Genomic DNA, 23,790 nt, shown 5'->3' with positions numbered 1-23,790 from the left:
AGATTGCCATAACATCATCCTTCGGACGAGATCTACTCCATACTATGGGTCCAACGATAAGGTATCTGTACCACCCTTTTGAGCTAGCTTAATAAAAAGAACTTCTCCAAGCAAATTTGACAGGTCCCAAGACTCCAAGCCGCCCGTAATAAAAAATCTGGCCACTGGGGATCAAAGCGGACAGACCCCAGTCTAGAACCTGCGGGCCAATCAATCCCGGTGGATGGTGCCCATGAGAAAAGCCGGCGATTCCGATAGTGGAGACGGAGTGGCCTGAAGTCATGACCACCTTCAAATCCCATGGCATTCTTCTTTCCTCTCCTGTCAGACAGGCGATCTCCCGATCCTGAAACAGGCAACAGTTTTCCACCCTCAGGGCCAGCCATCTTATCGTCCCCCCGACTGAGGGTACCATCACCACACCACAAGCTGTTTGGCACAATGCCCCGCTGGAATCGCAAAAAGAAATCTCAGGCGAAAAATGAGATACCGAATAGCACCAATCCCGCGGTGGTGCCGTTCGACAACTTGACGGCCGTCGCTTCCCTCCGCGCGGTGTCCAGTAATCCCTCCGATGCGACCAAATACGCTGAATTGAATCCCGCCGAGCTTCGAAAGCTCGCGAAGCTGCATGCCGAGTTCGGCCCGCTCGGGGATCCGTCGCATCTTTACAAAAGTGAGCATCTGGGCGGCGAGATACCGGACCCGGTGCTTGATGAACCTCCTTACTTTATTGCCTTGACGACGTATATCAGCTTCCTAGTTCTCCTTTTCTTGGGTCACTTTCATGATTACTTTGCGAAGTGGTTCCGATCGCATACGTATCGTCACTTGCGGCCTCAGAATGGATATGCTTCGCTGTACAGTGATTTCGAGAGCTTCTACACGAGGCGTCTTAAACAGAGAATTAACGATTGCTTCGAACGACCCACAACGGGTGTGCCCGGCAGGTATATCACCCTGCTTGATCAGACGTCAGAGGACAATCTCCATTTCCAGCTAACGGGAACGACGACCGATACGTTAAACTTGAGTTCGTACAACTATCTCGGGTTCGCTCAGTCCGAGGGGCCTTGTTCTGACTATGCGGAGGAGACTATTCGCCGGGATGGTATCAGTATGGCAGGATCTTGCAGCGAGGCGGGGACTTCCAAGCTTCATCTCGAGGTAGAAAACCAGGTTGCTAGGTTTGTCGGAAAGGAATCTGCGATCGTCTACTCGATGGGCTTTGTCACCAACGCCACTATCTTCCCAGCTCTTGTCGAACGGGGTTGCCTGATCCTGTCAGATGAGCTCAACCATGCATCTATTCGTTTCGGCGCCCGACTCTCGGGTGCGGCCATTCAGGTCTTCGCACATAATAACATGGCTGACCTTGAGAAGCGCCTGAGAGAAGCAATCTCCCAAGGTCAGCCACGCACCCACCGACCATGGAAGAAGATCCTTGTCACTGTCGAGGGCCTTTTCTCTATGGAAGGCACTATGTGCAACCTTCCTAGGATCCTCGAGCTCAAGAAACGATACAAGTTCCACCTCTTTGTTGACGAGGCGCATTCGATCGGTGCCGTGGGGCCCCATGGACGTGGTGTCTGTGACTACTTCAAGGTTGACCCTGCCGAGGTCGACATCCTTATGGGCACTTTCACTAAATCTTTTGGCGCCAATGGTGGCTACGTTGCTGCTGACAAGGCGATCATCGACAAAGTGCGCTTTACAAACGCCGGCCAGGTTTTTGGCGAGGCACCGGCGCCTTCGGTTTTGGCACAGATCTATTCTTCCCTTCGCCTCATTGCCGATGAGGACCCTCTCCACCCAGGCCAGGGTATCGAACGAGTGCAGCGCCTGGCCTTTAACTCCCGGTACCTGAGACTCGGACTCAAGAGACTTGGATTCATTGTCTACGGACACGATGACTCACCGATTGTTCCTCTCATGCTCTACAACCCTGCCAAGATGCCGGCCTTTTCTCATGAAATGTTACGGCGTAAGATCTCCGTCGTCGTCGTAACCTACCCGGCAACCCCGTTGGAACTCTCTCGCGCCCGATTCTGTGTGTCCGCTGCGCACACAAAAGACGACCTCGACCGCATACTGCGGGTATGCGATGAGATAGGAGATGCCCTGGAGCTCAAGTACTCGACCGGTGTTGCGGGCGGTTTGAGGGACCCTCCCTCCGACGAAGGCCTCAAGGGAGGTAGGAAGACGATTGAGCCTCCTCGCTGGGATATCGAAGAAGTCATCGAGAGAGGTACGCGAGACGCCAAATTGCCCCTGTACTGAAGTGCATGCCACAAATCAGGGACATCTTTTACTGCCTGTTCACATCTCACCTCGACGCTGTAACGAAAGCCGGTCATGTTTCCTTCTACTTTGGAATCTTTGTGGATATATGTATAATACGCCGCGATGAACGAGCACAAGACGTATAGTATAACAAGTAATAATAATAGTCAACATCATTCTCATGTCGTTAATCACAAAATACTACTTAGTCAGCAGACCCAGTGATCTTCATTTCTATACTAGAGTTTTAGATAAGGTCTCGGTAATTGGAAGTATATCAATCTTAAAGCAAAATGTTGAAGGCTACTACAGAGGTACAGTTTTACAGAAGCGCCTCTATACCACCCGGCTATAGGTCCAACCAAGAGATCAACCACCGTCTATCTTAGCTATATTGCGTGACCCCGTATACCCCAGAGATTGCAAATGAGATGGATTTCTACAAGGTAGCCCGTGTAGAGAGTAAGGGACATCGTGCTTGGTGGTGATTGCTTGTGCCTCTGTACGGACTTGAACGGTTTGGCGACTGCAGTTCCGCCCAATTGTACTTGCGGGGCGGGGAGCGATAAGTGTGCGGAATGATTGATACCATCTACTATCGACCACTTAATCTTTGACATCACCGGCCTTGAAAACCGCAAGGTAACCCCCTGATAAGGGTAAATGATAGTGGAGCGGGCCTATCAGGTCAGAACAGAGGCCGACGGGGCTGGAATCTCCGGGTGCATCACGTGACGGGGCCAAACGGGATTGGCCGGAGTTAGGGCTGGGGCCCTCCTCAACCTTACCCAAGCCGCACATTAGCCTCGCTTAGCCAGCGTGCGAACTCATCCGACTTCGTTGTGTGCGTAGAACCTGCCCACAACGACAACAACCGCCGACAACATACATCCCAAGGGAGTATCCTAGAGCAGCGCTCTTCCTTTCGCTGGATATTTTCGTGACAGAAGAGCAGGATGTCCTCCACCGAGCCAGTCGTGCGTACACCCCCTTCACATGCAGTCGCTTTCCGGGTGGAAAACCTTCGTGATATATCTTTTGAAGACATTGAATTGCCGTGGATGCGGAGAGGACAAGAGAGAGATATAGGAGAAGGGAAAGACACTCTGTTTGGGTTTGCAGTGATCGCTGACTTGTGATGGATTTTGGCAGGTCGTCATTGACGGCAAGGGACACCTTCTTGGTCGTCTGGCCAGCACTGTTGCTAAGCAGCTGCTCAATGGCCAGAAGATCGTCGTCGTGAGGTGTGAAGCCCTCAACATCTCCGGCGAGTTCTTCCGCGCGAAGCGTACGTTATCCGACCCGATTCACTTTTCTACTTGTTGCTTTTTTGGAAGTTTGGCCGATTGGAAGAAGTGTTTGCAAAGAGGAGGAAGTCTACACAAAGGATTACGCAAATGGCGGTGGAAACAGCATATGATATTATTACTGGTGCAGACGGACTGACATGGATATCGGGATATAGTCAAGTACCACGCCTATCTTCGCAAGATAACCCGTTTCAACCCTACTCGCGGTGGTGAGTGCAACCGACAGAAAAATCGACGCAACTCCGTGGGCTTGTGCTGAATGATCACAGGTCCCTTCCACTTCCGTGCGCCCTCTCGCATCTTGTACAAGGCCGTCCGCGGAATGATTCCCCACAAGACCGCCCGTGGTGCTGCTGCCATGGAGCGCCTTAAGGTCTTCGAGGGTGTTCCTCCTCCCTATGACAAGAAGAAGCGTGTCGTTGTTCCCCAGGCTCTCCGTGTCCTCCGTCTCCGCCCCGGCCGCAAGTACTGCACCGTTGGCCGTCTCAGCCACGAGGTTGGCTGGAAGTACCAGGACGTTGTCGCCAGGTGCGTATTAGATATACCAGAATGGATAGCGGAGGCATTTTCGCTACAGGGGTGGCTGGATCATGGCTAACGGGATTTTTTTTTCTACTACAGACTCGAGGAGCGCAGAAAGGTCAAGAGCAGTGCATACTACGAGCGCAAGAAGGCCGCTCGCCGCCAACTCGTCCAGGCCCAGAAGTCGGCGGGTGTCAGCGACCAGACCAAGAGCCAGCTTGCTCAGTACGGATATTAGATACCTCGTTGCGCGGCTGGTTGCTTGTGTCTTTGATGGGATGGGTTGGGATCGCGAACGGTTTTCTTTCAGCGAGATTGTTTGGACGGCGAACCGATCGACCTTGTTCTCACTGTCCCTACCTTATCATGAATATTCCACAATGATCATGTTGTGACGCACATGGAGGCTGGAGAGACCGATTTCTTATTATAAAAAATAACGGAGTCGCTTGGGATGAAAGGTTGTTCAAAATAGCCGACCTTTATTTCGCGCCGTGGCGGTTTAATCCAAAGAATTTTTCTTTCCGAGTTAAGAATGACTCTACGACCGGTTACTTATCAAACTTTTCCCATTCAGTAAACTTCGATATCTACTTAATACATAGACCGAATAATCACCCTTATCGACCCTGATCACTCTTCATGCCCATGCGATCCTAGGCCCGGTTACCCAACACTGCAGGTCCTTCTCATCGTCCCCAGGTGTACACCCAGTTGCCGCCCACAGATGTGATGAGCGGGTGATACGTAGATCAAATGTGACGAGATAAACCCTGCATTGGACTCCTTCGTGATCACACACCCATGCGCGTAATGTCCCTATACCATTGGTGTCTCTTAATAGTGTGGCAATGGTTTGGTCAACTGAGCCTATTATTTATAACTGATACTATACACTGTATTTCATACTGATACGCCTAGATATATTAATCCGCTGCTAAGCGCCGTACATGTGATATGCCTGCAGCGGATTTTGTCTTTCGACTTACCGCCACAGATGATCATGATCAGATATGTTTTACTTTCTATTTCATGGGTACTCATGGCTCTAATAATACGTCAGTAAATATATTATTTGCGATCCACTACCCAAACATAAATATCAGAACAAGATCGGAGGTTGCTATTAGTAGTAGCCTCGGTACGAATAGGGCCTAACCAATAACCGATCACCTTGGCACGCCTTACTAATGGCTACTGAACGAGGGTAAACAAATCAAGGGGAGAAAGAAAGGATTACGCAAGGAGCGAAACAGTCACCCAAAAATGAAGTAAAACAACCCACTACTTAACTATATCGAACCCTTTCTAAATCCAAGAATGACAAGTAGCACCTCCGGATAGAAGGAAGGGTATCCTCAGCGGCAATCAAATCGATCCTCCCGCGGTCCGAGCTAGTTTCGATTTCCCCGCATTTCGCAGGTTTCTCCAACTTGGGGTCAGACTCAACAGGTGGTTGTGCCAACTTACTCTTGTTTTCTCGAGGGGTTGTCTATAATTACTGTATCTTGGTTGAATATTTCCTGCATGACCTGTGACTAACCGGTCTAAATTAACTAGCCCTTTTAGTTCATAGAATTGTCATCATACTTGTTGCCGAGGATCGAATCATGTCCGGTGCCGTATCGCGGTTGTCGGGACTCTTGGGTCATTTTGTCCCTGGCGCAGAGCAACGGGTGAATTTCCATACGCTGTCGCCGACGTTCTTCTTGCCTAGGGCGGCGGCTATTGAGCCTGAGGTTTGTTTTGACTTTCTTTCTTTCTTTCTTTGGCGGTTGGGTTTCAAGGGGTGTGGTTGAGTGCTAATGTTAGGGGACAGGCTGAGGCGATTCATCACGTTACTGCGAATAACCAGGTTTTGAGACGGAATTATGCCGAGACAGCGGATCGTGCAAGGGGTCTTGCGTATTATCTGAAGAAGCATGGGTTCAAGAGAGTCGGTGTTCTGTGCCCTAATACGCCTGCGTTTTTGGAGTCGATCTTTGGGATTGCGGCCGCTGGGGCGGTGAATGTTGGTGAGTTGTATATTTCCCCTCAAGGTTGATCGGGTTTCGGCTAATGGGTGGTTGGCTAGCTGTAAATTATCGGTTGAAGGAGGACGACATCGCTTACATATTTACGCACTCTGATGTTGAGGCTATTATTGTTGATCAGGAGTTCCTGTCGCTTCTGCAGAGTTATCGTGCTTCGAAGCCCAGTATCCCTATCATTGTCGATACGGATACGGATGCTACCGAAGGTCAATTATCCGGTCCCTTTGATGAGGCAGTTTTGGAAGGCCTGGGTTATGACTTGGATACGGGGGCCAAAGGTTGGCCTGGGCTCGAGGCCCAGGCTGCTTCCGAAGACGACGTTATTGCCCTGGCTTATACCAGCGGCACGACGGCTCGACCAAAGGGTGTCGAGTATACCCATCGTAGCTGTTATCTTGCTGCGATGGGCAATGTGGTTGAGTCTGGGCTCAATTCGCACCATGATCGGTGCCGGTATCTGTGGACTTTGCCCATGTTTCATGCTGTTGGTTGGTGTTCATTACTTGGATTATCTTTTCGAGGGTATTTGCAGCTAACTTTGTTTAGGGTGGACGTTCCCGTGGGCTGTCACGGCAGTGCGTGGTACCCATTACTGCTTGCGGAAGATTGACTACCCGCAGATCTGGAATTTACTGAAGCAGGAGCACATTACGCACTTTAATGCCGCTCCAACGGTGAATACCATGCTCTGCAATTCTAAGGAGGCGGAGCGGCTGCCCGAGCCTGTTCACGTTACAGTCGCAGCGAGTCCGCCTACGCCTCATCTCTTTGAGCAAATGACTAACTTGAACTTACATCCTGTGCATGTATATGGCATGACGGAGACATATGGGCCGATCACAAAAGGCTACTACCTGCCTGCATGGGACAATCTGCCGCCAAGTGAAAGATATAAGAAGATGGCTAGGCAAGGACATGGCTTCGTGACTAGTCTACCCGTACGAGTGGTGAAGACGGATCTTCCCGAGGGAACTATCGTCGATGTTAGTCGGGATGGTAAGGAGATAGGCGAGATTGTGTTCGTCGGGAATATCTGTGCTCGGGGCTACTACAAAGACCCCGACGCTACGCGGAAACTCTTCGCGGGTGGCGTTCTCCACTCCGGAGACTTGGCTGTATGGCATGCCGATGGCTCGATCCAGATCCAAGACCGGGCGAAAGACATCATTATCAGCGGTAAGTCTTGAATTTGAATGATACATCGTGATCCCTTTCTTGCTAATAAGCAAAATACAGGCGGAGAGAATATCTCATCGGTAGCGCTGGAGTCGATGCTGGTCACCCACCCAGATATTCTTGAGGCAGGAGTTGTAGCCGTTCCCGACAGCCACTGGGGAGAACGGCCAAAGGCATTTGTGACGGTCAAGTCGGGGAAATCGTTGACTGGTTCAGAGGTGATCGATTGGGCGCGAAACGCCAGCGATATCAGCAAGTTCATGATTCCTCGGGAGGTTGAAATCGTGGCGGAACTGCCCAAGACTAGTACCGGGAAAGTGAGAAAGAATATCCTCCGTGACTGGGCTAAAGGCGCGAACCGATCATGAAGGAAATGTTTAAAATGGATATAAACATGCATAGACAAGTTAGACAATATACATCAAATTTTCTGAGATTAGGTTGCGCCAGCATAGGCTGATATTATCCCTGTTGGTTCCCAATCAACATACTTTTAGGGTCTTGCTGATAGTTCTGCCGCCATGCCAATAGGTCCCATTTTCGGAAGGGGGGCAGTAGACCCGACCTTGCCTGAGCAGATCCTCATTTGGGTTGCAAAAGGGGGCGGGACTCGATAGGCTGCCAAGCGGAAGAATCTGTGGCCCATCGAGAGGGCTGTGGTGGGGTGATTGATGATATATATTCAATACTAGCAGTAGTTAGTATAGTGTACTATATTTGGTGGATAGTTGCTGAACAGGTGGAGAGATCCGTGTGTCTGATGACACGCCATAAGAGGGGAGAGCAATGCGAGATGACCGACGATAAAGAGAGAAGTACTACATACTACTACTACTACTAGTAGTAGTAGTAGTAGTAGTAAGATATGTATGTCTGCCTTGATTCAGGATCCTTAAATGTCAGGCAGGGTCTAAGTATGGATGAACTACTACTATACTACTATGTAGTTAGTAGTAGTACTCTTCACTCACTAAGGTAATTGCCTTAAAACTAGGTTAGTAAGACTTAGGTCCAGACGGCGTTAGCGGTAACCAATCGGGGCACGAGACCCGACCGATTTGGGAGTCTTCCAACTTTTGCCCTCAATCAAGCGAAGATCCTCACTCCCCCCCCCCCCCAAATCACCCACTTGGTTATCCCTCTCATTGCTGACATCTGACTCGTCCGTATTTCATTCTCATTCTTCGTTTCCCAGTGTCGCCCAAAAGAACTGGCATTCTGACAAATAACGGAACAGTCCACACCCCACGGAACGCAAGCAGAAACGGATTCGCTTACTTCTTCCCCTCCCTTCCGCTGAATCGCAGTCGCCGCCTTCCCTTTCTTCACAGCCGCCCGATCGTCTGGCTATATAATCTCCGCCCCACGAGTCCCCTAGCCAAACCGTTTTCGATCATAGCTTGGAGTGCGTCTCCCAGCCGTGCTCACTTCACCCATCCGTCACCAGGAACATTTGCACCTCCCTCGCATCCCTCCGCCGCCGCCTTTCCTTCTATTCACCCCCTCCCTTGCCTTCTACAGGCACTTCCAACGCGCGTTGCCCCTTCTTAAGCGCCTTCACTCCCCCGTTCGACTGGCCGGCCTTCGACACAGCTTTTTAGAGCCAGACCATATTAAAAGAAAGTCGTCTCATCTTCTGTTCAATTTTCCGATCCAGCAGCCAGAGGAGCGATCTTAAACAAGAGTTGCGCCGACTCTTGCTAGGGCCTTCTTCGCCTCGATGGTCTTATAGAGACGCAATCCATGCCGTACGTTTCCGTCAGTTTGTGAGATATCCCACAAACCGATCATTCCAACCTATCTGAAACACGCTGGATTCGCATCCCTCGGTGGTCCTCATGCCCCGCTCACGGCAACCCGCTCGGTTCTCGAGCGAAGCTCCTTCCGAGTCGTCATCCTCATCATCCCCGGACCGGAACGTTGATGACGACACCGATTTCTTCACAGCCCAGGCAAATGATTCGCAATCGTCTGTTGGAGGCATCGCAACCTCCCGCGACGTACACGCACAACATGAGCAGTACGTGCTCCCGCCGATCGGACGCCTTCCCCCGGAAATTCTGATCGCCATATTTGCAAAGCTCAGTTCGCCGGCCGACATGTTGAGCTGCATGCTGGTATGTCGAAGATGGGCTGCTAATTGTGTTGGAATACTATGGCACCGACCGTCTTGCAGCAACTGGGTCAATATGAAGAGCATTACGACGACAGTTGGGAAAGAAGACGGCTTCTTCTCGTACTCCGATCTGATCAAGAGGCTGAATCTTTCTGCCTTGATGGAGGAGGTCAGCGACGGCACCGTTGTACCCTTCGCACAATGTAACCGGATCGAGCGGTTGACTTTGACCAACTGCTCAAAACTTACGGACAAGGGAGTATCAGACCTAGTGGAAGGCAATCGGCATTTGCAAGCCTTAGATGTCTCGGATCTGCGTTCTCTTACGGATCACACTTTATACACTGTGGCCAGGAACTGTCCTCGGCTCCAGGGGCTCAACATCACCAACTGTATCAAAGTGACAGATGATTCGTTAATTGTCGTATCGGAGAACTGTCGACACATCAAGAGAGTGAGTGCCGTCTTGAATCATTGTATCACCAAGGCTAACATATGGATCAGTTGAAACTCAACGGTGTCATACAAGTTACGGATAGAGCGATTACATCGTTTGCTCGGAACTGTCCGGCTATCCTTGAGATCGACCTGCACGACTGCAAGTCTGTCACCAATCGTTCCGTAACTTCCCTCATGGCTACCCTTCCCAACCTCCGCGAACTACGGCTCGCGCATTGCACAGAGATAGACGATCTAGCCTTCCTGGAACTCCCAAAGCAACTCTCTATGGACAGCCTCCGTATACTTGATTTGACAGCGTGTGAGCACATCAGAGACGATGCTGTAGAGCGCATAGTTAGCTCAGCTCCTCGCCTACGAAATCTTGTGCTTGCCAAGTGTAAATTTATCACCGACCGTGCGGTGTGGGCTATATGCAAGTTGGGAAAGAACTTGCATTACGTTCACCTGGGCCACTGTTCGAACATCACCGATGCGGCTGTGATCCAGCTTGTGAAGTCCTGCAACCGGATCAGATACATTGATTTGGCTTGTTGCGTTCGTCTGACGGACCGCAGTGTTCAGGAGTTAGCAACGTTGCCGAAACTGCGGCGGATCGGTCTGGTCAAGTGCACCTTGATCACCGATCGCAGTATCTCGGCACTAGCGCGGCCAAAGGCCTCGCCTCATTCATCCATCAGTAGCCTGGAGAGGGTCCATTTAAGCTACTGTGTTAACCTGACCATGCCTGTAAGTCTTCCGATCGGTCAATGCTCCTTGCCAAGAATCAATTGTCTCACATGTGATACAGGGAATCCACGCTCTACTCAACCATTGTCCTCGGCTCACCCACCTCAGTCTGACCGGGGTGCAGGAGTTCCTCCGGGATGAGCTTACCAAGTTCTGCCGTGAGGCACCTCCGGAATTCACGCATCAGCAGCGGCAAGTGTTCTGTGTATTCAGTGGTGACGGCGTCAAGCAACTCCGCGACCACCTGAACCGAACCGTCCCTCCGGCCCGGGAAATGAACGAGGCTACCATGTATGACGATGACGAAGAATTAGATGAGGACGAGGGTCAAGTGACTGGCCTGATGCATGCGACAGCAATTAACGACGACGATGACGACTATATTGACATTGGACATCCTCAAGGTTGATACCCCTGCCTTATACCTTTGAGCGTATCTCGTTCTTCTTTCTTTGATTTGGCCTCAGCGTTTTTATTCATTCCGCGTTGTTCTCTCAGACGAATCTGGGCACGGTGCGGGCGTTGCTTTTACGAAGTGGCTGTCGCGGTTGATCATATGGGACATGCATTGGTAGCGGTACAGGGGCTGCCTTCTAGGTTGTTTATATCTGTCCGGGACTAGGCATATATGCGGTCGCATTGGAATGAAGCTGCCACGTAGCTATGCTGCCATACTCGGCCTGGTGGAGGAAACGGAACACCAGCAACAGGATATATACAAATTCCTACGGTTGCTGCTGGGGATGTATAGATTTTATCTAAGTACGGCGTATTGCGTCCAGGACTCGGCACTATTTGTAGCTACATATTGCATCAATGGCGTTGGAGCATTCCAAAATAAGATTGTATTTCTAGCTAGACATTAGAAGACTTAGGTTATGCCATGTATTTGATTTCCTTGAAGGATTGGCGAGTCTAATGTAAGGCGTGTATTTGATTCCTTTAAGGTCTGAGTTCTAGTTCCTCATCAAATCTTTTACTGTCGCAAGAGATCAGATCATATGCGACCTATACTTAGACAGACAACGCTAACCCAATTGGGGATGCTGCTTGCTTGAGTCGGCTGACATCATTGGAAGTGGTGGTGTCCGCGCGCATTAAATGTTCAGTTCCGTTTTAAGTCCCCCCCCCCCCACTTCCCTTCCGCCTTGATGCGCGATCTCCAATTCTCTCTCTCTCCACATCGCCAGCGTCTGGAAGCCCGCGTCTTAGTCGTCACTCGCTCCTGGGCTGGATCCCTTGAAAAGAGGCCGACATTTGATGGCTTATCTCCGATTGCCGCGGGCTAACCCGCTGGCATTCACTCGCTGGCCTGTTACTATAATCACCGCGATCGTTTATCTGGCGTTGCTGATCCCGTTGCTGGTCGTGCACCATGTTGTACCTTCCGCTCCCAGCTCCCCACCTAGCGGTCTGAACATTTCGGAAGCTTGGGCTGATCTTCAAGTCCTAACGAACGGCTTCCATCCATACAATTCGCGTCGAAATGATGCCATCCACTCTTGGTTACTGAGACGGATCAGCGAGATCCTGGACGCCACGCCTTCGGAACAAGAGTACCGAGCTCTTGACGAGGAAAAGCCGGATGTCTTTGTCTTCGATGACGTGTACTCGAACCTGACCACTTATGGGGGTACCCTGAAGGATGCAGACCTCGGCGTCTATTTCGAAGGGACCAATGTCATCGTTTATATCCGTGGGTGGGAAGACGAGACAGAACATTGGTGGGAAGCACCGAACGGGGTGCCGATGAGTAGGGGAGGCGTGCTTGTGAACTCGCACTATGATAGTGTCTCGACCGGTTTCGGGGCTACCGATGATGGCGTCGGCGTTGTCACTTGCCTTCAGCTCGTCAAGTATTTCACTACGCCGGGACATGCTCCGCGGCGAGGTCTCGTGGTGCTGTTTAACAATGGCGAAGAAGATTTCTTGAATGGCGCGCGCGTGTATAGTCAACACCCGATCTCGAAGTTACCTCATACTTTCCTTAATCTGGAGGGCGCGGGAGCTGGTGGACGGGCGACTCTGTTCCGGAGCTCCGATTTTGAGGTCACAGGCCCGTATATGCGGTCGCCGCATCCTTTCGGATCGGTGCTCAGTGCTAATGGATTCGATATCGGATTGATCGCCAGTCAGACGGACTATGTCGTTTTTCAAGGGAATATGGGCTTGCGTGGCCTAGATGTTGCCTTCATGGAGCCCAGAGCGAGGTATCATACGAATCAAGATGATACTCGGCATACGAGCAAGGACTCGGTCTGGCATATGCTATCGGCGGCGGTTGCCACGACTGAGGGACTTGTATCCGACTCGACCGATCGTTTTGACGGCTCGCCGAACACCGATGGGGGCGTTCCCAGTGGATCTGGCTCCAAGGCTGTCTGGTTTGACCTGTTCGGAAGCACTTTTGTGCTCTTCGAGCTTCACACGCTGTTTGCATTGCTGGTGACTCTACTTATTGTCGGCCCCCTTACTTTACTCTTTACGAGCATCACCCTTACAAAAGCAGACAAGATGTATCTGTTCAGATCATCGGCGAAGTCTGAAGATCATCTCGATGTGGTACACCTGCAGGGCCTTCGGGGCTTCTTCCGCTTTCCGTTTCTCTTTGGAATCCCGACCGTCGTCGCTGTGGGCCTGGCGTATTTGGTTACCAAGGTCAATCCGTACATCATTCATAGCAGCGCTTATGCGGTCTGGAGTATGATGGCGGCTGCATGGGTCTTTTTGGCCTGGTTCGTTTCCCGTGTGGCCGACTTTGCTCGCCCGTCGGCCTTCCATCGTATCTACACCCTCACCTGGATGTACATTCTCTCCTGGGTTTCTGCGGTGATTGCTACAGTGTATGCAAACCAAAGGGGTCTGGCGGGTGGGTATTTCATCTTCTTTTTCCATGCTGGTATTTTCTTAGCCACGTGGATCTCCTACCTGGAGCTCTTTGCCCTGCCGTCCAAAACCGAGTATGCGAGCCAGCTTAGGCCAGCTTCAGGGCGGGTCAGTGGCCACGGTAGCCGCCGAGGTACGACTTCCGGCGAGGACGACGGAGAGGAGGCGGAAGAAGAGCCAACGGAGTCAACGTCCCTGCTGGGCAGTGGGCAGCGGACTACGTTCGCAAATTATGTGCGAGTTGGTGGAGATAATCATGCATTAGCAGACGAGGAGGTGGTCGATCCCAACGTCTATGGCCGCGAACAAGCATGGAGTTCCGCATTGCCCAAGTGGACGTGGGTCTTGCAGCTTCTTCTCACTGCTCCGATTACCCTCATTATGGTCGGACCCCTTGCGCTCCTAACGATCAGTGCCATTAGCCAGACAGGACAGGACGGGGGTTATCCGCTTTTTGCCTACGTCGCCATCGCCATATTCACGACGATTATGCTCACGCCACTGCTACCCTTCATCCACCGGTATACCTACCACATTCCCTTGTTCCTGTTAGCGGTCTTCCTGGGTACCCTGATCTACAACCTCGTGGCTTTCCCCTTCTCAGATTCCAACCGGTTGAAACTTTACTTCATACAGGAGGTAGACCTCGATACCGGCGTCAACCGCGCCACCTTCGCCGGACTGTCTCCGTTCGTAAACGATGTCACCCAGGACCTGCCCAGCGCCGCCGGCCAAGACATAGCCTGTGACTGGCACACTAAGAGGAGGAACCTGCTGTCCTGCTCCTGGGAAGGTATTACTCCGCAGCCAGTGGAGGGCGACCACCCGATGAAAGACTGGGTGTCCTTCAATATCTCCAAGTCCGCCGATAAGCTACAAGCTCGGTTCGAGGTGTCTGGACTGAACACGCGTGCATGCAGGATCGTCTTCGACACGCCAGTGAAGAACTTCCACGTTGCCGGATCTGCATATGACCCGCGCTTCCCGTATGACGCGGCCGGCGTCAACGAGATCCGACTCTGGAGTCGCAACTGGGAGAACCAATGGACAGTGGATGTGGACTGGGACGAGGGTGCTCTGAAAGGCAATGTCGTCTGTCTGTGGAGCGATCATAACCAGCCAGGGGTCATTCCGGCGTTGGACGAGGCTATCCAGTTTGCGCCGGTGTGGGTGGCTGTGACTAAACTGAGCGATGGGCTTGTGGAGGGTCGTCGTGCGTTTGAGATCAGTAATAATGATTAAATGGCGTTCCGAGGCATTCCTGGCATCCTGTTGTATGTCGCTTAGTGTTGCTTTGATATTGTTACAATATAGGTAGTATAGTATAAGCATATGCGGGGGGATCTTTATTTCTAGGTAGTAACAAAAATCGATAAATCTGTGCAAGATTCAACGTTGTGTACGGAAGAAATCATAATGATATCCTAACCACTACCAATCACTCAACCCTACTACTCAAGCAACTCCTGATCCAAGTACACCCAAAAGCCGACATAATCCAAATCATCAAAATAGAAAATCAAAAACCACATCAAAGAACGTCCACCCCCCCCCCAAAAAAAAAGGACCAAAAAACACGAAGAAAGAAAAAGTGAGATCAAAGTGACCCCTTACAGCAACCCACCACGTGCCCCCTCCCTAAGCTCCAGTTCCATCGATAACTCCAAGGGCCGATCCGACCAAGTAAGATCTATTTATATATTTTGACTCCGTTGTATCGCCATCAATGGTGATCAGGGGTATGCCATATTACTCACTTATAATAATAATAATAATAATAATAAATAGATCACCGCGTTACGGTGGCTTTACGAGCTGAGTGAGCTGAGCTGAGCTGAGCAAGGTGTTTGTTTGTCGTACGTTGTCTGCATGGTTTTATTAGATGCCTTGGATCTATCGTTCGATTTAGGGGTTCTGAGTGGGGATGATTTGTCTTGTGGTGTTGTAGGCAAGTAATTTAAATCCTTGTACTCCTCCGTAGGGAAGGGGGGGGGGGGGAATAGTACCGGTACATACGTACCTACATGGGACTTTATTTTATCTCGAGGAGTAAAATATGATAGATCTTACGACAGAGCAGCAGATAGATAAGACAGGTAGGCATTGTACATGCATAGATATAGACGGGTAGATATTAAGGTATAGGCTAGGGTGATATATTCCACCTTCTTCACATTGGGCTCTTAGATTGAGGTCTTTGTTGTTTGTAGTTAGGGATCGGGTTGTGAGATCCATCTCCGACGTGTTGTTTGTTGGTGATGTTGGATTAGTTATTTATTCTAGTACTAGTTAGCTTACGGTTAGATGTTGACGTTGGGAACTACTGGGTAATGCACATACTGTATGCGTGTAATATGTCTGTAGACAAGAATGTATGGAGTCTGCTTATGTGCAGGTATTCTGTTTCTTGTTTATTAGGGTGGGATTGTGGTTGACCATTCTATTGTATATTGTATGTTGTATTCTATGGTTTAGGGTTCACATGGAGTGGAGTCGGAATGCTCAGGGTTTCAAGGGTTTAGTATTGCATACGGAGTACGGAGTACTCCGGGTAGGTTACGCGATTGGGTTAGTCTGGATATCCCCATTCTCCTTGGATTTGGGATCCATGATTAGTATCGACTCGGTCAACGAACAAAAGGAGAAGTAACGTGGGACGGCCACTGAGAACCGAGAACGAAAAAGATCACCAGCCAAGAAAAAAAAAAAAAAAGCAAAGAAACACCCTCAGAGACACACCCAAGGCAATTCTATGCGACGACATTCCAACCGCCGCGCGGGTGGCTGAGTGGTAAAGGAAGCCCTACCCATTCAAATCCATGGGCCGCGTTGGCAACGCAACGATTTAACGCGTTCAACGACCCTGGGAGAGGTCCGGATCCGGTAACCGGTCAATTTTTAATCTCCAGGGACGAAAATAGCCGGTTGAAAGGAATACACATAAAAGTTACTTTAAGGGCGCGGTTGATGAATTGTCCACCGTGGATGACCCTGTCAAGTGCCAACGGGGGAGGGTCGAGACTACGATTGGATCCCGGTTGAGAGAATACGAGGTCAAAAAGAAAAAGCCCTGGGGAAAAAAACTCCCCGGATCAGACCAGCACTAACGATCAATTACTTCAACACCCCCCATTCTTTTGACAATCACCGCCGCCCCCCCTTAACCGCGGACCGCGCTGGGTTTAGTGGGCGTAACGGCGGGAGGACAAAGGCAAGCGGTGTTCAATAGTTTGGCACCCCGGGGTCGACCCAAGTTTATAGTCGGTCTTAGTGAGGGAGTCCTAAGTTGAGGCGAACAATGAACAAAACGGTTAATTGGAGTGTGCGTCTCCGTCGGAGCCGTTTTAGCCGTCTTGGTCGGAGAGCTGGTACCTAAGTGGAGTCCACGGGTCAGATGAAGTCATTGCTTTTTTTTGTTCGCACGGGGATTTTCGTGCGTGTGGGATGGGTTTGTGCTCAGCTTCCAGTGAGATCAAGAGATGACATCCGGAGCACATAGTACATTGTTGGACTGACTTCGGTTCTGGCCCCACGATGGGTCGAGCTGTGTGTAATAGGTTGCCTTGTTGGAAGGGAGAACCAGTCTGTTGGGTGTTGCGATGCGGGATTAAGGGAGAAACCGATCCTGCTAACCAAGTAAACTAATTAAATTTATGAGAGAATAAACCGGGATTGAAGGGCGGTAGCGATGCAGTTGGTCTTGTTCTTGTCCTCGTTCTCGTAGAGAGATCCCCGTCCAGCTTAGGGTTTAAGGCCAAATTGACTCATTTGGGAAGATCCCGTGATTCGCGAGGCCGCCAGACGGGAACCAAAGTACGGCGGACCTAAACGAACGATGCATTTTTTTTTTTTTTTTGGATTGATTGCCCGTGTGCAAGTGGAGTCACTGACACCTGACAGGCAGGAGGGAAGCTCTGGCTCGGTACCTCTCTCGGTCGACATGCAAATTTTAAATTGATTGGGGGGAAACGGAAGCTGTCCGATCCCACCGCTACTACGAACGATACTCATTGGCAAACAACTCACACGGGCTGGATCTGATATGCGACGACCTGGGAAAGAGACCTCGCTTCAGCAGTCGATGCCGCGTTGTCATCATGAGAATAGTATAGCCAAAATGCGATCCATTCGTTTGTGATATCATTGGGGCTTCAGCTCTCCAGTGGAGGAATCCGGTGGGATCTGTGGATGATCGTCTCGCGTCCCCAACCTGTCTCTTTCGGTGCTTTTCCTTTTCCATCGATCGGACAATTAATTTCTCTGTCAGTTTGGATCAGTCACCGGGTAACAAAGGACCGCACACCCTTTTTCTTGGGACCCATTTCCGGTGCTTTACTGATCCAGATGGAGTCCCTCTGATTGTTCACTCCTGCATGGATCTTGAATTTGAGTAGGGCCTGTGCATTGATCCATCATACATCCGCGGAGAATCGATCTGAGGCTTAGAAATCGCTTTTTATTTTATTTTATTTTATTTTTTATTTTCTATTTTTCCTATATTTCTTTTCTTTTATTATTATTTTTTTTTCTTGGTACCTACCGACGATTATTATAGTTCCTCATCTCCACTCCCCAGAAAATCGGCCCCAGAAAATAGGTCACAGCCTCTCACCTGACGAGACCAGTTAATCTTCTTGTCTCATCTGCTCATCTCATCCTTTTCCTCTTCCTCTCTTCTTGCTGACTTCCCACTTTTTACCCCATCTATCTTCTGTCGAACACATACTCCACCTCTCGCGAAGGCTTATTGGGCCTGTTTTCTACGGTGGATGTGCTTTCCGTTCTGGCTGTCCCCCCACAAACGCCAAATCATGCCTCGTATCTATCCGCACGCCTAAAGGGACGAGCCTCTAACTCGACATGGTCTCTGGGCATGGTGCTTCGCCCGGGAATGGTATCACCGGGGGTTATACCGGCAACGACATTGGTTTTAAGATTGCCATTGCGACCCTCGCCGCCGTCACCTGGTACAATGCTATCGAACTCATTATCCTCGTCTTCGTCACCTTCAGCCAGTACCATGGCCTTTACTTCTGGAGTTTGTTCATCGCGTCCTCAGTCGGTCTCGTGCCCTACCAGGTTGGCTTCCTGCTGAAGTTCTTCAACTTAACCGACCAGACATGGCTCTCGGTCACCTTCATCACCATCGGCTGGTGGGCGATGGTCACCGGCCAGTCCCTGGTTCTCTATTCGCGACTGCATCTGGTCTTGGACAATGCACGCATTCTCCGCCGCGTGCTTGCCATGATCATCGTGGACGCCATTATCCTGCACATTCCTACCACTGTTTTAACTTATGGATCCAACCTGGCCGGTGGCCGGGCCGCCTACATCAACGGATACAACATCATGGAGAAGATCCAGATGACCGGCTTTTGTATCCAGGAATTTATCATCTCCGGTCTGTACATCTGGGAAACAATCCGCATGCTCCGCCTGGACCCCGACAGAGGCAAGCGCAAAATCATGTACCAGCTGGTCGCCATCAACCTGGTCAGTATCCTGATGGATGTCGGCCTGCTGGTGGTTGAGTATAAAGACATGTACATCATGGAGACGATGATCAAAGGCGTGGTATACAGCATCAAATTGAAATTGGAATTCGCCGTGCTGGGCAAGCTGGTGCACCTCGTCCGCAGCCATGTCTGGAAGCCCGAGTCGGTCACCCGCCGCACGTCGGACTTCCCCGATTTCGTCGACGCAACCCGGGTTACATCCGATCTCACCCATGCAATGCCAGCCGCACGCAACCGCACGCACCCCTGGATGGACACGGACGACGTATCGATCGCCATGTTCGAGCATTCAGGGCTTTCCCGAGACCAAGAGACCGGCCGCTCGGACGTGTCGCATTCATGGAGCGGCGAAACCCACACCAATCATCCGTATCCCGATCGAGAACTTAGTCCGGTGGACTTTACCTCCCTACATCAGCAGAAGAGCCTCCCATCCAAAACATCAACCGATAGCCCGGGATGACACCCCTAGATTCTTCTATTCTCTTTATCAACTAACCCTTGAAACCTCCATCTTACGCCCGTCCCCTCCACCTGACTCTCAACCACTGAGTTGTCTTCCTCAACGAATGACGAGTTACGAGATCACGACGTGCAAAATGTCTCTTGATATACCGAGCAATATACACAGGAAGGACGGAAGTCCACCGTGACTTCGGATGGACAGAACTACATACAGATAGATACCCACGGGAGGAACTCATGTACAAAGTATACAAAACATACCCCATCGCGCCCGGCTCTCGCCATTTGGACGAGACCCCTGCCGTGCACGGCAGGATGGCCGACACAACAAGGCCAAACAGACAGGCCTACCAGATGAAAGCCGGATTATAATATTCAGGTTCAAGTACATAATTCAACATTACAACCACAATAAAACAATACCATATTCCAAACCACACACCGCTATGACTCCACTGTAAAACAACTTCGGGCAATTCCGCCATAGATTTGATAATTCAAACCAAATGTAACTACATCAAACTATGGTCCCCCGCAACCAAACCTCCATGAATTGTCCTCCCCCACGTTCCGAAAGTCAATTAAACGCCCAGCTTGCACGGAAAATGTATCCTTTGATCACCTGGGTTCGCTATGAAATACCTTGGATTCTTGGATAGTAAGTGTCCGGTCTCCCTTTTCACGGCCTGGCTAGTTACCCCAAGCAACCAAGAAGCATATCCAAGCTAACAGATCCCTGGAAGGGCCTTTCGAGGTCACACATGGCGAGTGCCATTCAGATGCGCACGCATTGGATAGGGCTTTGCCCACTTTCTGTATACGATGAAAGCGTTCCTGATCGAGATCCCTGTGAGGAGAGTCCTTGGCCCTGAGGCGTGTCCAGACGCAGTGTCTACTGTATACTAATCAATGCGAGGGCTTTGCTTAACGATATCACTGAGATATGCGGCAAGGCCGCATACTACAAGACTGTTATCTCGCGCCCACAGGTAATTCTTTAGGTTATGGTGGTTATGCACAAAGCAGGATCAACTTCGTGAGGCGTAGCTGGCACGGAGCTATGGACGATTCACTACAGAGGCAGACGGTGAGGACGTTGATTAAACTGTCACGCGAGAACCTAGAGGGGGTCAACATAGGCTGAGGTCTGGAACTACTCTGTACATAATGAATAGAGGACGGTGCAAATATAGATCTTCTCGTACGTGTGGCTGGCGTTTTGGTTATAGACAGCTTTTTATAAGCGCCTGAAAGCCTACTTAATTAACCACATGATCACGGCACAGCAAACATTTCAATATATACAGACTTTAGTAGTAATAGTCAATGAGTTATCGTCGTTTAAGCGTTGTATTCTTCTTTTATCTCTCTGTATAAGTGCCTTTAGCTATACGGCGATTATTTAGTAGTATGTCCTCGGGGTACTGATAGCCAGTAATTATAGGATACTTACTCCGTAGGTGTGGATGTCTTCATTGTCTTATGGTCTGAATATTTGAGTGGCTGTCGTCCCGATGGTTAAGAGGCTCTTTGATGCGGTGGAATGGCTAAGTGATGGTGTGCAGGGAGGGATATATGCAGCTCCATCTGCCTAGATTGAGTAGCCTGCTACGTGGATGATGTAGTGTGGCCAACACACTACTTCCTCTGGATCTTGGCCGAGTTTCACCCTCTAGTTCGAGGTGTATTGACAGCCCTTTTTTGACCGAGTCCACGGAAGCGTTAAACTGGGTATATCGCCCGAGTGCTATCAAGTATGCAATGTTCCTATTCAACCAAGATCCCGCGCCGTGAACTCGATCACAGCTGGTACGGGACGTACAAGTACGCGTTGGTTATGCTAAATACCCTCTAGGGAATCTACGGGGAACCGGAATTCCGAGTCAGTATAACGAAAGCTCCAAAATATAGAAGACTCTTAAAGCACGAGATGGTCGACGGGCATGCCTCACAGGAGGCAGCTGAACGCAAGGCCCGCAATGCTGTCACACTCGGCTTGAGTGACCAGAAGACGATGGAGCAATTGTCATCCTCTGGAAAGAGGACCTAGGATCGCTAGAAAGACGCGGCACGTCGGCGTGCCCGGAATGAGAGTGCTGGTAGTCAAACAGCAACTCAAGGAAGCACAGGGCAGACTGGGGGTCAGGGACAAGCATGACATCAAACAATTCCATGCTTCAATGGGCAGAATGTGACCCAAAGTTAGGCGGTTCTTCTTGGGCGGCTGTGAAGGCGTCAGGAAGGTGACCTTCATATATCTCTTTATCTTTCATTTTGCCATCAAGGAACTTTTGTATGTCAGGTGTCCAATATGGCGAGATGGTCCGTTCAAACTCCACCATCCCAGCGTCATCCAGTTTCGAGAACCTTGGTTGTATGTACTCTAGGAAGATATTACAGAAAACTTTGGGAGTTTCGAGGGCGTGAAAATACCAGAAATTTCCAGTTTCCAAGCCTTTCCTCATGATACGTGTAAGCCCAAAGGTTTTATTCCCCGCTTGAGCATGGGCTTGTTCTTCCCTCTCGAAGACATTCATGAATTCGGCATGAGTTTTGCTGAAAGCATCGAGATGCTCTCCATTGTATAACTGGTCCACCCCACGGCTAGTGAGCCAGTAGGGTGGATGGAGCATCTCGACCGGTAGTGAACATGTCCACTCTAGATCGACGAGTGACTTAATGTTCCAGTCACTGTCGACAACGAGGTTGCTTGGATGTAGATCCGTTAAGGCCATGATAAACGGTCCACGCCGGTAATCGCGGTAGGAGAAATGAGGCAGCAGAGCTCGCATAATGGTCAGAGTTGACAGCTCTGCTTCACCATCGGCCTTGTCCCGTATTGAATTCGGAGCGTGGCGCAACCGATTGTCGTGACAGTATAGCAGGTCCATAAAGTAGCTATCGCTTGTTGAATATGTAAGGTCTCTATCCATGTTGGTGGGGACGGACTCGTTTTCTAAATGGTGGAGACGAAGCGTTAGAGGGCGATTGGCATGCTTTATAATCCCTTGATTATTGATCGTTAGAGATCCGATGCGATCAAAAGGAGACTGAGCTAAGGATAAGATAATTTGACTCAGCCCGCGAAAAAGGTTGGTTCTGCGTTTTTGGTCATGGCGTAGCTTATCCCAGGATTCAGAAAGCATCACAGTATCGGTACTTCCGACGTGATCCATGATAAGATAGCCAGTTGTCAGGCTAAAAGGGCAATTTCGACTTAAGTAAGATGGTTGGAGCGGATACCCGAAAACAGACGATACTACACGGTGAAAATACCATTTCAGTCGGCTGAGGATGGGGGTGTGCTCCATCGCGGTGAACTAGACCAGTGTTAGATTGACTCATGAATTAATTCGGCAACCCACTCACACATGGACATTGTGCAAACGCAAAACCCCATAATCGAGGTATTGGTATAGAAGTACAGTTCTGCCGAATCCAGATAAAGGTTGCAGCCTCGCAGCGAAGCTTCTCGTCTGCATTGCCCGGGTGTTGAATCTCCCCGACTTTGTACGGTAAAGGAAACCTGATGAGGACCCGTTTGAGCGCATCGCCATCCTGCCCGTCAATGTCAACTGGTATGCACACGTTGAAGCTCCCAGCAATCCACTCTTTGACTTCTCCAACACGGCATGTCTGCTTTTTGTTTAGATTCATGTGATACGACACGATCGATTCGATTACGGCGCGGTTCTGATAAAGATATATATAGAACTCGAGTCGCTGTTCGGGATAGGACAGCTCTTGGAGGACATTGTTATCGTCGGCTAGGGCTGTGGAGAGACTAATTTGTCCATGGAGAAGCGGCAGCACGCGCTGCATGCTGACCGGTCGGGTGGTTTGAGGGCTTTACGGCAAAATAATGCTAGTATAGCCCTCACATAACGTAGAGGGGCGAAGCCACGGATGTATATTCCCACCTACCGGCCTATTGCCTAAGAATGCATGGAGATAGAGGACTCAAGGAGTGAGATGGAGATATAGATCTAAAGAAAGGTCAACATGCCAAGACCGCTAGTCCTCTTTGGGTTGGGTTGGTCATCGGATCGCTTGTGACTCTTGAGTATATCAACGGTGTCTGTTGTGGGTGCTAAGTATCGCAGCGGTTAGAGACAGGCCGGAGACGAAGAGGCTGCGCGGCAGAATATTTGGGAGGAGCCTGGGTCAGCGGCGTGTGGCCTACTTTGCTCTGCAGAATGGTGTGAACGGCATTCTCGGGATCCAGTTGATAAACTCGACCGTCCGCATTCCCTCGTCCCAGTGTATACAAGTATCCCGGTGTCGGCGTTTTGCCC

The 23,790-nt window shown here is 50.3% G+C and overlaps 7 protein-coding genes across 7 annotated transcripts; 6 read left to right on the top strand and 1 right to left on the bottom strand.

Annotated features, from left to right (window-relative positions):
• Positions 1–441: 441 nt before the first annotated feature.
• Positions 442–2,280, top strand: ABOM_009283 (putative serine palmitoyltransferase 1; the record flags this gene model as incomplete). Its single annotated transcript, XM_022536411.1, has 1 exon — positions 442–2,280. One exon carries the CDS (start codon positions 442–444, stop codon positions 2,278–2,280), a length of 1,839 nt encoding a protein of 612 aa, XP_022386735.1.
• Positions 2,281–3,239: 959 nt separating this feature from the next.
• Positions 3,240–4,353, top strand: ABOM_009282 (60S ribosomal protein uL13; the record flags this gene model as incomplete). Its single annotated transcript, XM_022536410.1, has 5 exons — positions 3,240–3,260; positions 3,436–3,571; positions 3,749–3,802; positions 3,863–4,121; positions 4,215–4,353. The coding sequence occupies 5 exons, from the start codon at positions 3,240–3,242 to the stop codon at positions 4,351–4,353; spliced, it is 609 nt and encodes a 202-aa protein (XP_022386740.1).
• A 1,372-nt stretch (positions 4,354–5,725) lies between these two features.
• On the top strand, positions 5,726–7,692 carry ABOM_009281 (putative AMP-binding domain protein; the record flags this gene model as incomplete). The annotated part of the gene is made up of 5 exons (XM_022536409.1): positions 5,726–5,854; positions 5,935–6,130; positions 6,190–6,636; positions 6,695–7,324; positions 7,385–7,692. The coding sequence occupies 5 exons, from the start codon at positions 5,726–5,728 to the stop codon at positions 7,690–7,692; spliced, it is 1,710 nt and encodes a 569-aa protein (XP_022386753.1).
• Positions 7,693–9,162: 1,470 nt separating this feature from the next.
• On the top strand, positions 9,163–11,037 carry ABOM_009280 (putative ubiquitin ligase complex F-box protein GRR1; the record flags this gene model as incomplete). The annotated part of the gene is made up of 3 exons (XM_022536408.1): positions 9,163–9,894; positions 9,945–10,628; positions 10,690–11,037. The coding sequence occupies 3 exons, from the start codon at positions 9,163–9,165 to the stop codon at positions 11,035–11,037; spliced, it is 1,764 nt and encodes a 587-aa protein (XP_022386752.1).
• An 851-nt stretch (positions 11,038–11,888) lies between these two features.
• On the top strand, positions 11,889–14,756 carry ABOM_009279 (M28 family metallopeptidase; the record flags this gene model as incomplete). Its single annotated transcript, XM_022536407.1, has 1 exon — positions 11,889–14,756. One exon carries the CDS (start codon positions 11,889–11,891, stop codon positions 14,754–14,756), a length of 2,868 nt encoding a protein of 955 aa, XP_022386719.1.
• A 3,618-nt stretch (positions 14,757–18,374) lies between these two features.
• On the top strand, positions 18,375–19,493 carry ABOM_009278 (uncharacterized protein; the record flags this gene model as incomplete). Its single annotated transcript, XM_022536406.1, has 1 exon — positions 18,375–19,493. The coding sequence occupies one exon, from the start codon at positions 18,375–18,377 to the stop codon at positions 19,491–19,493; it is 1,119 nt and encodes a 372-aa protein (XP_022386720.1).
• Positions 19,494–21,672: 2,179 nt separating this feature from the next.
• Positions 21,673–23,317, bottom strand: ABOM_009277 (uncharacterized protein; the record flags this gene model as incomplete). Its single annotated transcript, XM_022536405.1, has 2 exons — positions 21,673–22,815; positions 22,865–23,317. 2 exons carry the CDS (start codon positions 23,315–23,317, stop codon positions 21,673–21,675), a joined length of 1,596 nt encoding a protein of 531 aa, XP_022386722.1.
• Positions 23,318–23,790: the final 473 nt, after the last annotated feature.

This window comes from Aspergillus bombycis (assembly GCF_001792695.1).
Source record: "Aspergillus bombycis strain NRRL26010 chromosome Unknown contig00078, whole genome shotgun sequence".
NCBI lineage: Eukaryota > Fungi > Ascomycota > Eurotiomycetes > Eurotiales > Aspergillaceae > Aspergillus > Aspergillus bombycis.
Note: the sequence above shows the minus strand (reverse complement) of the source record. Positions and strands in the feature narration are given on the sequence as shown.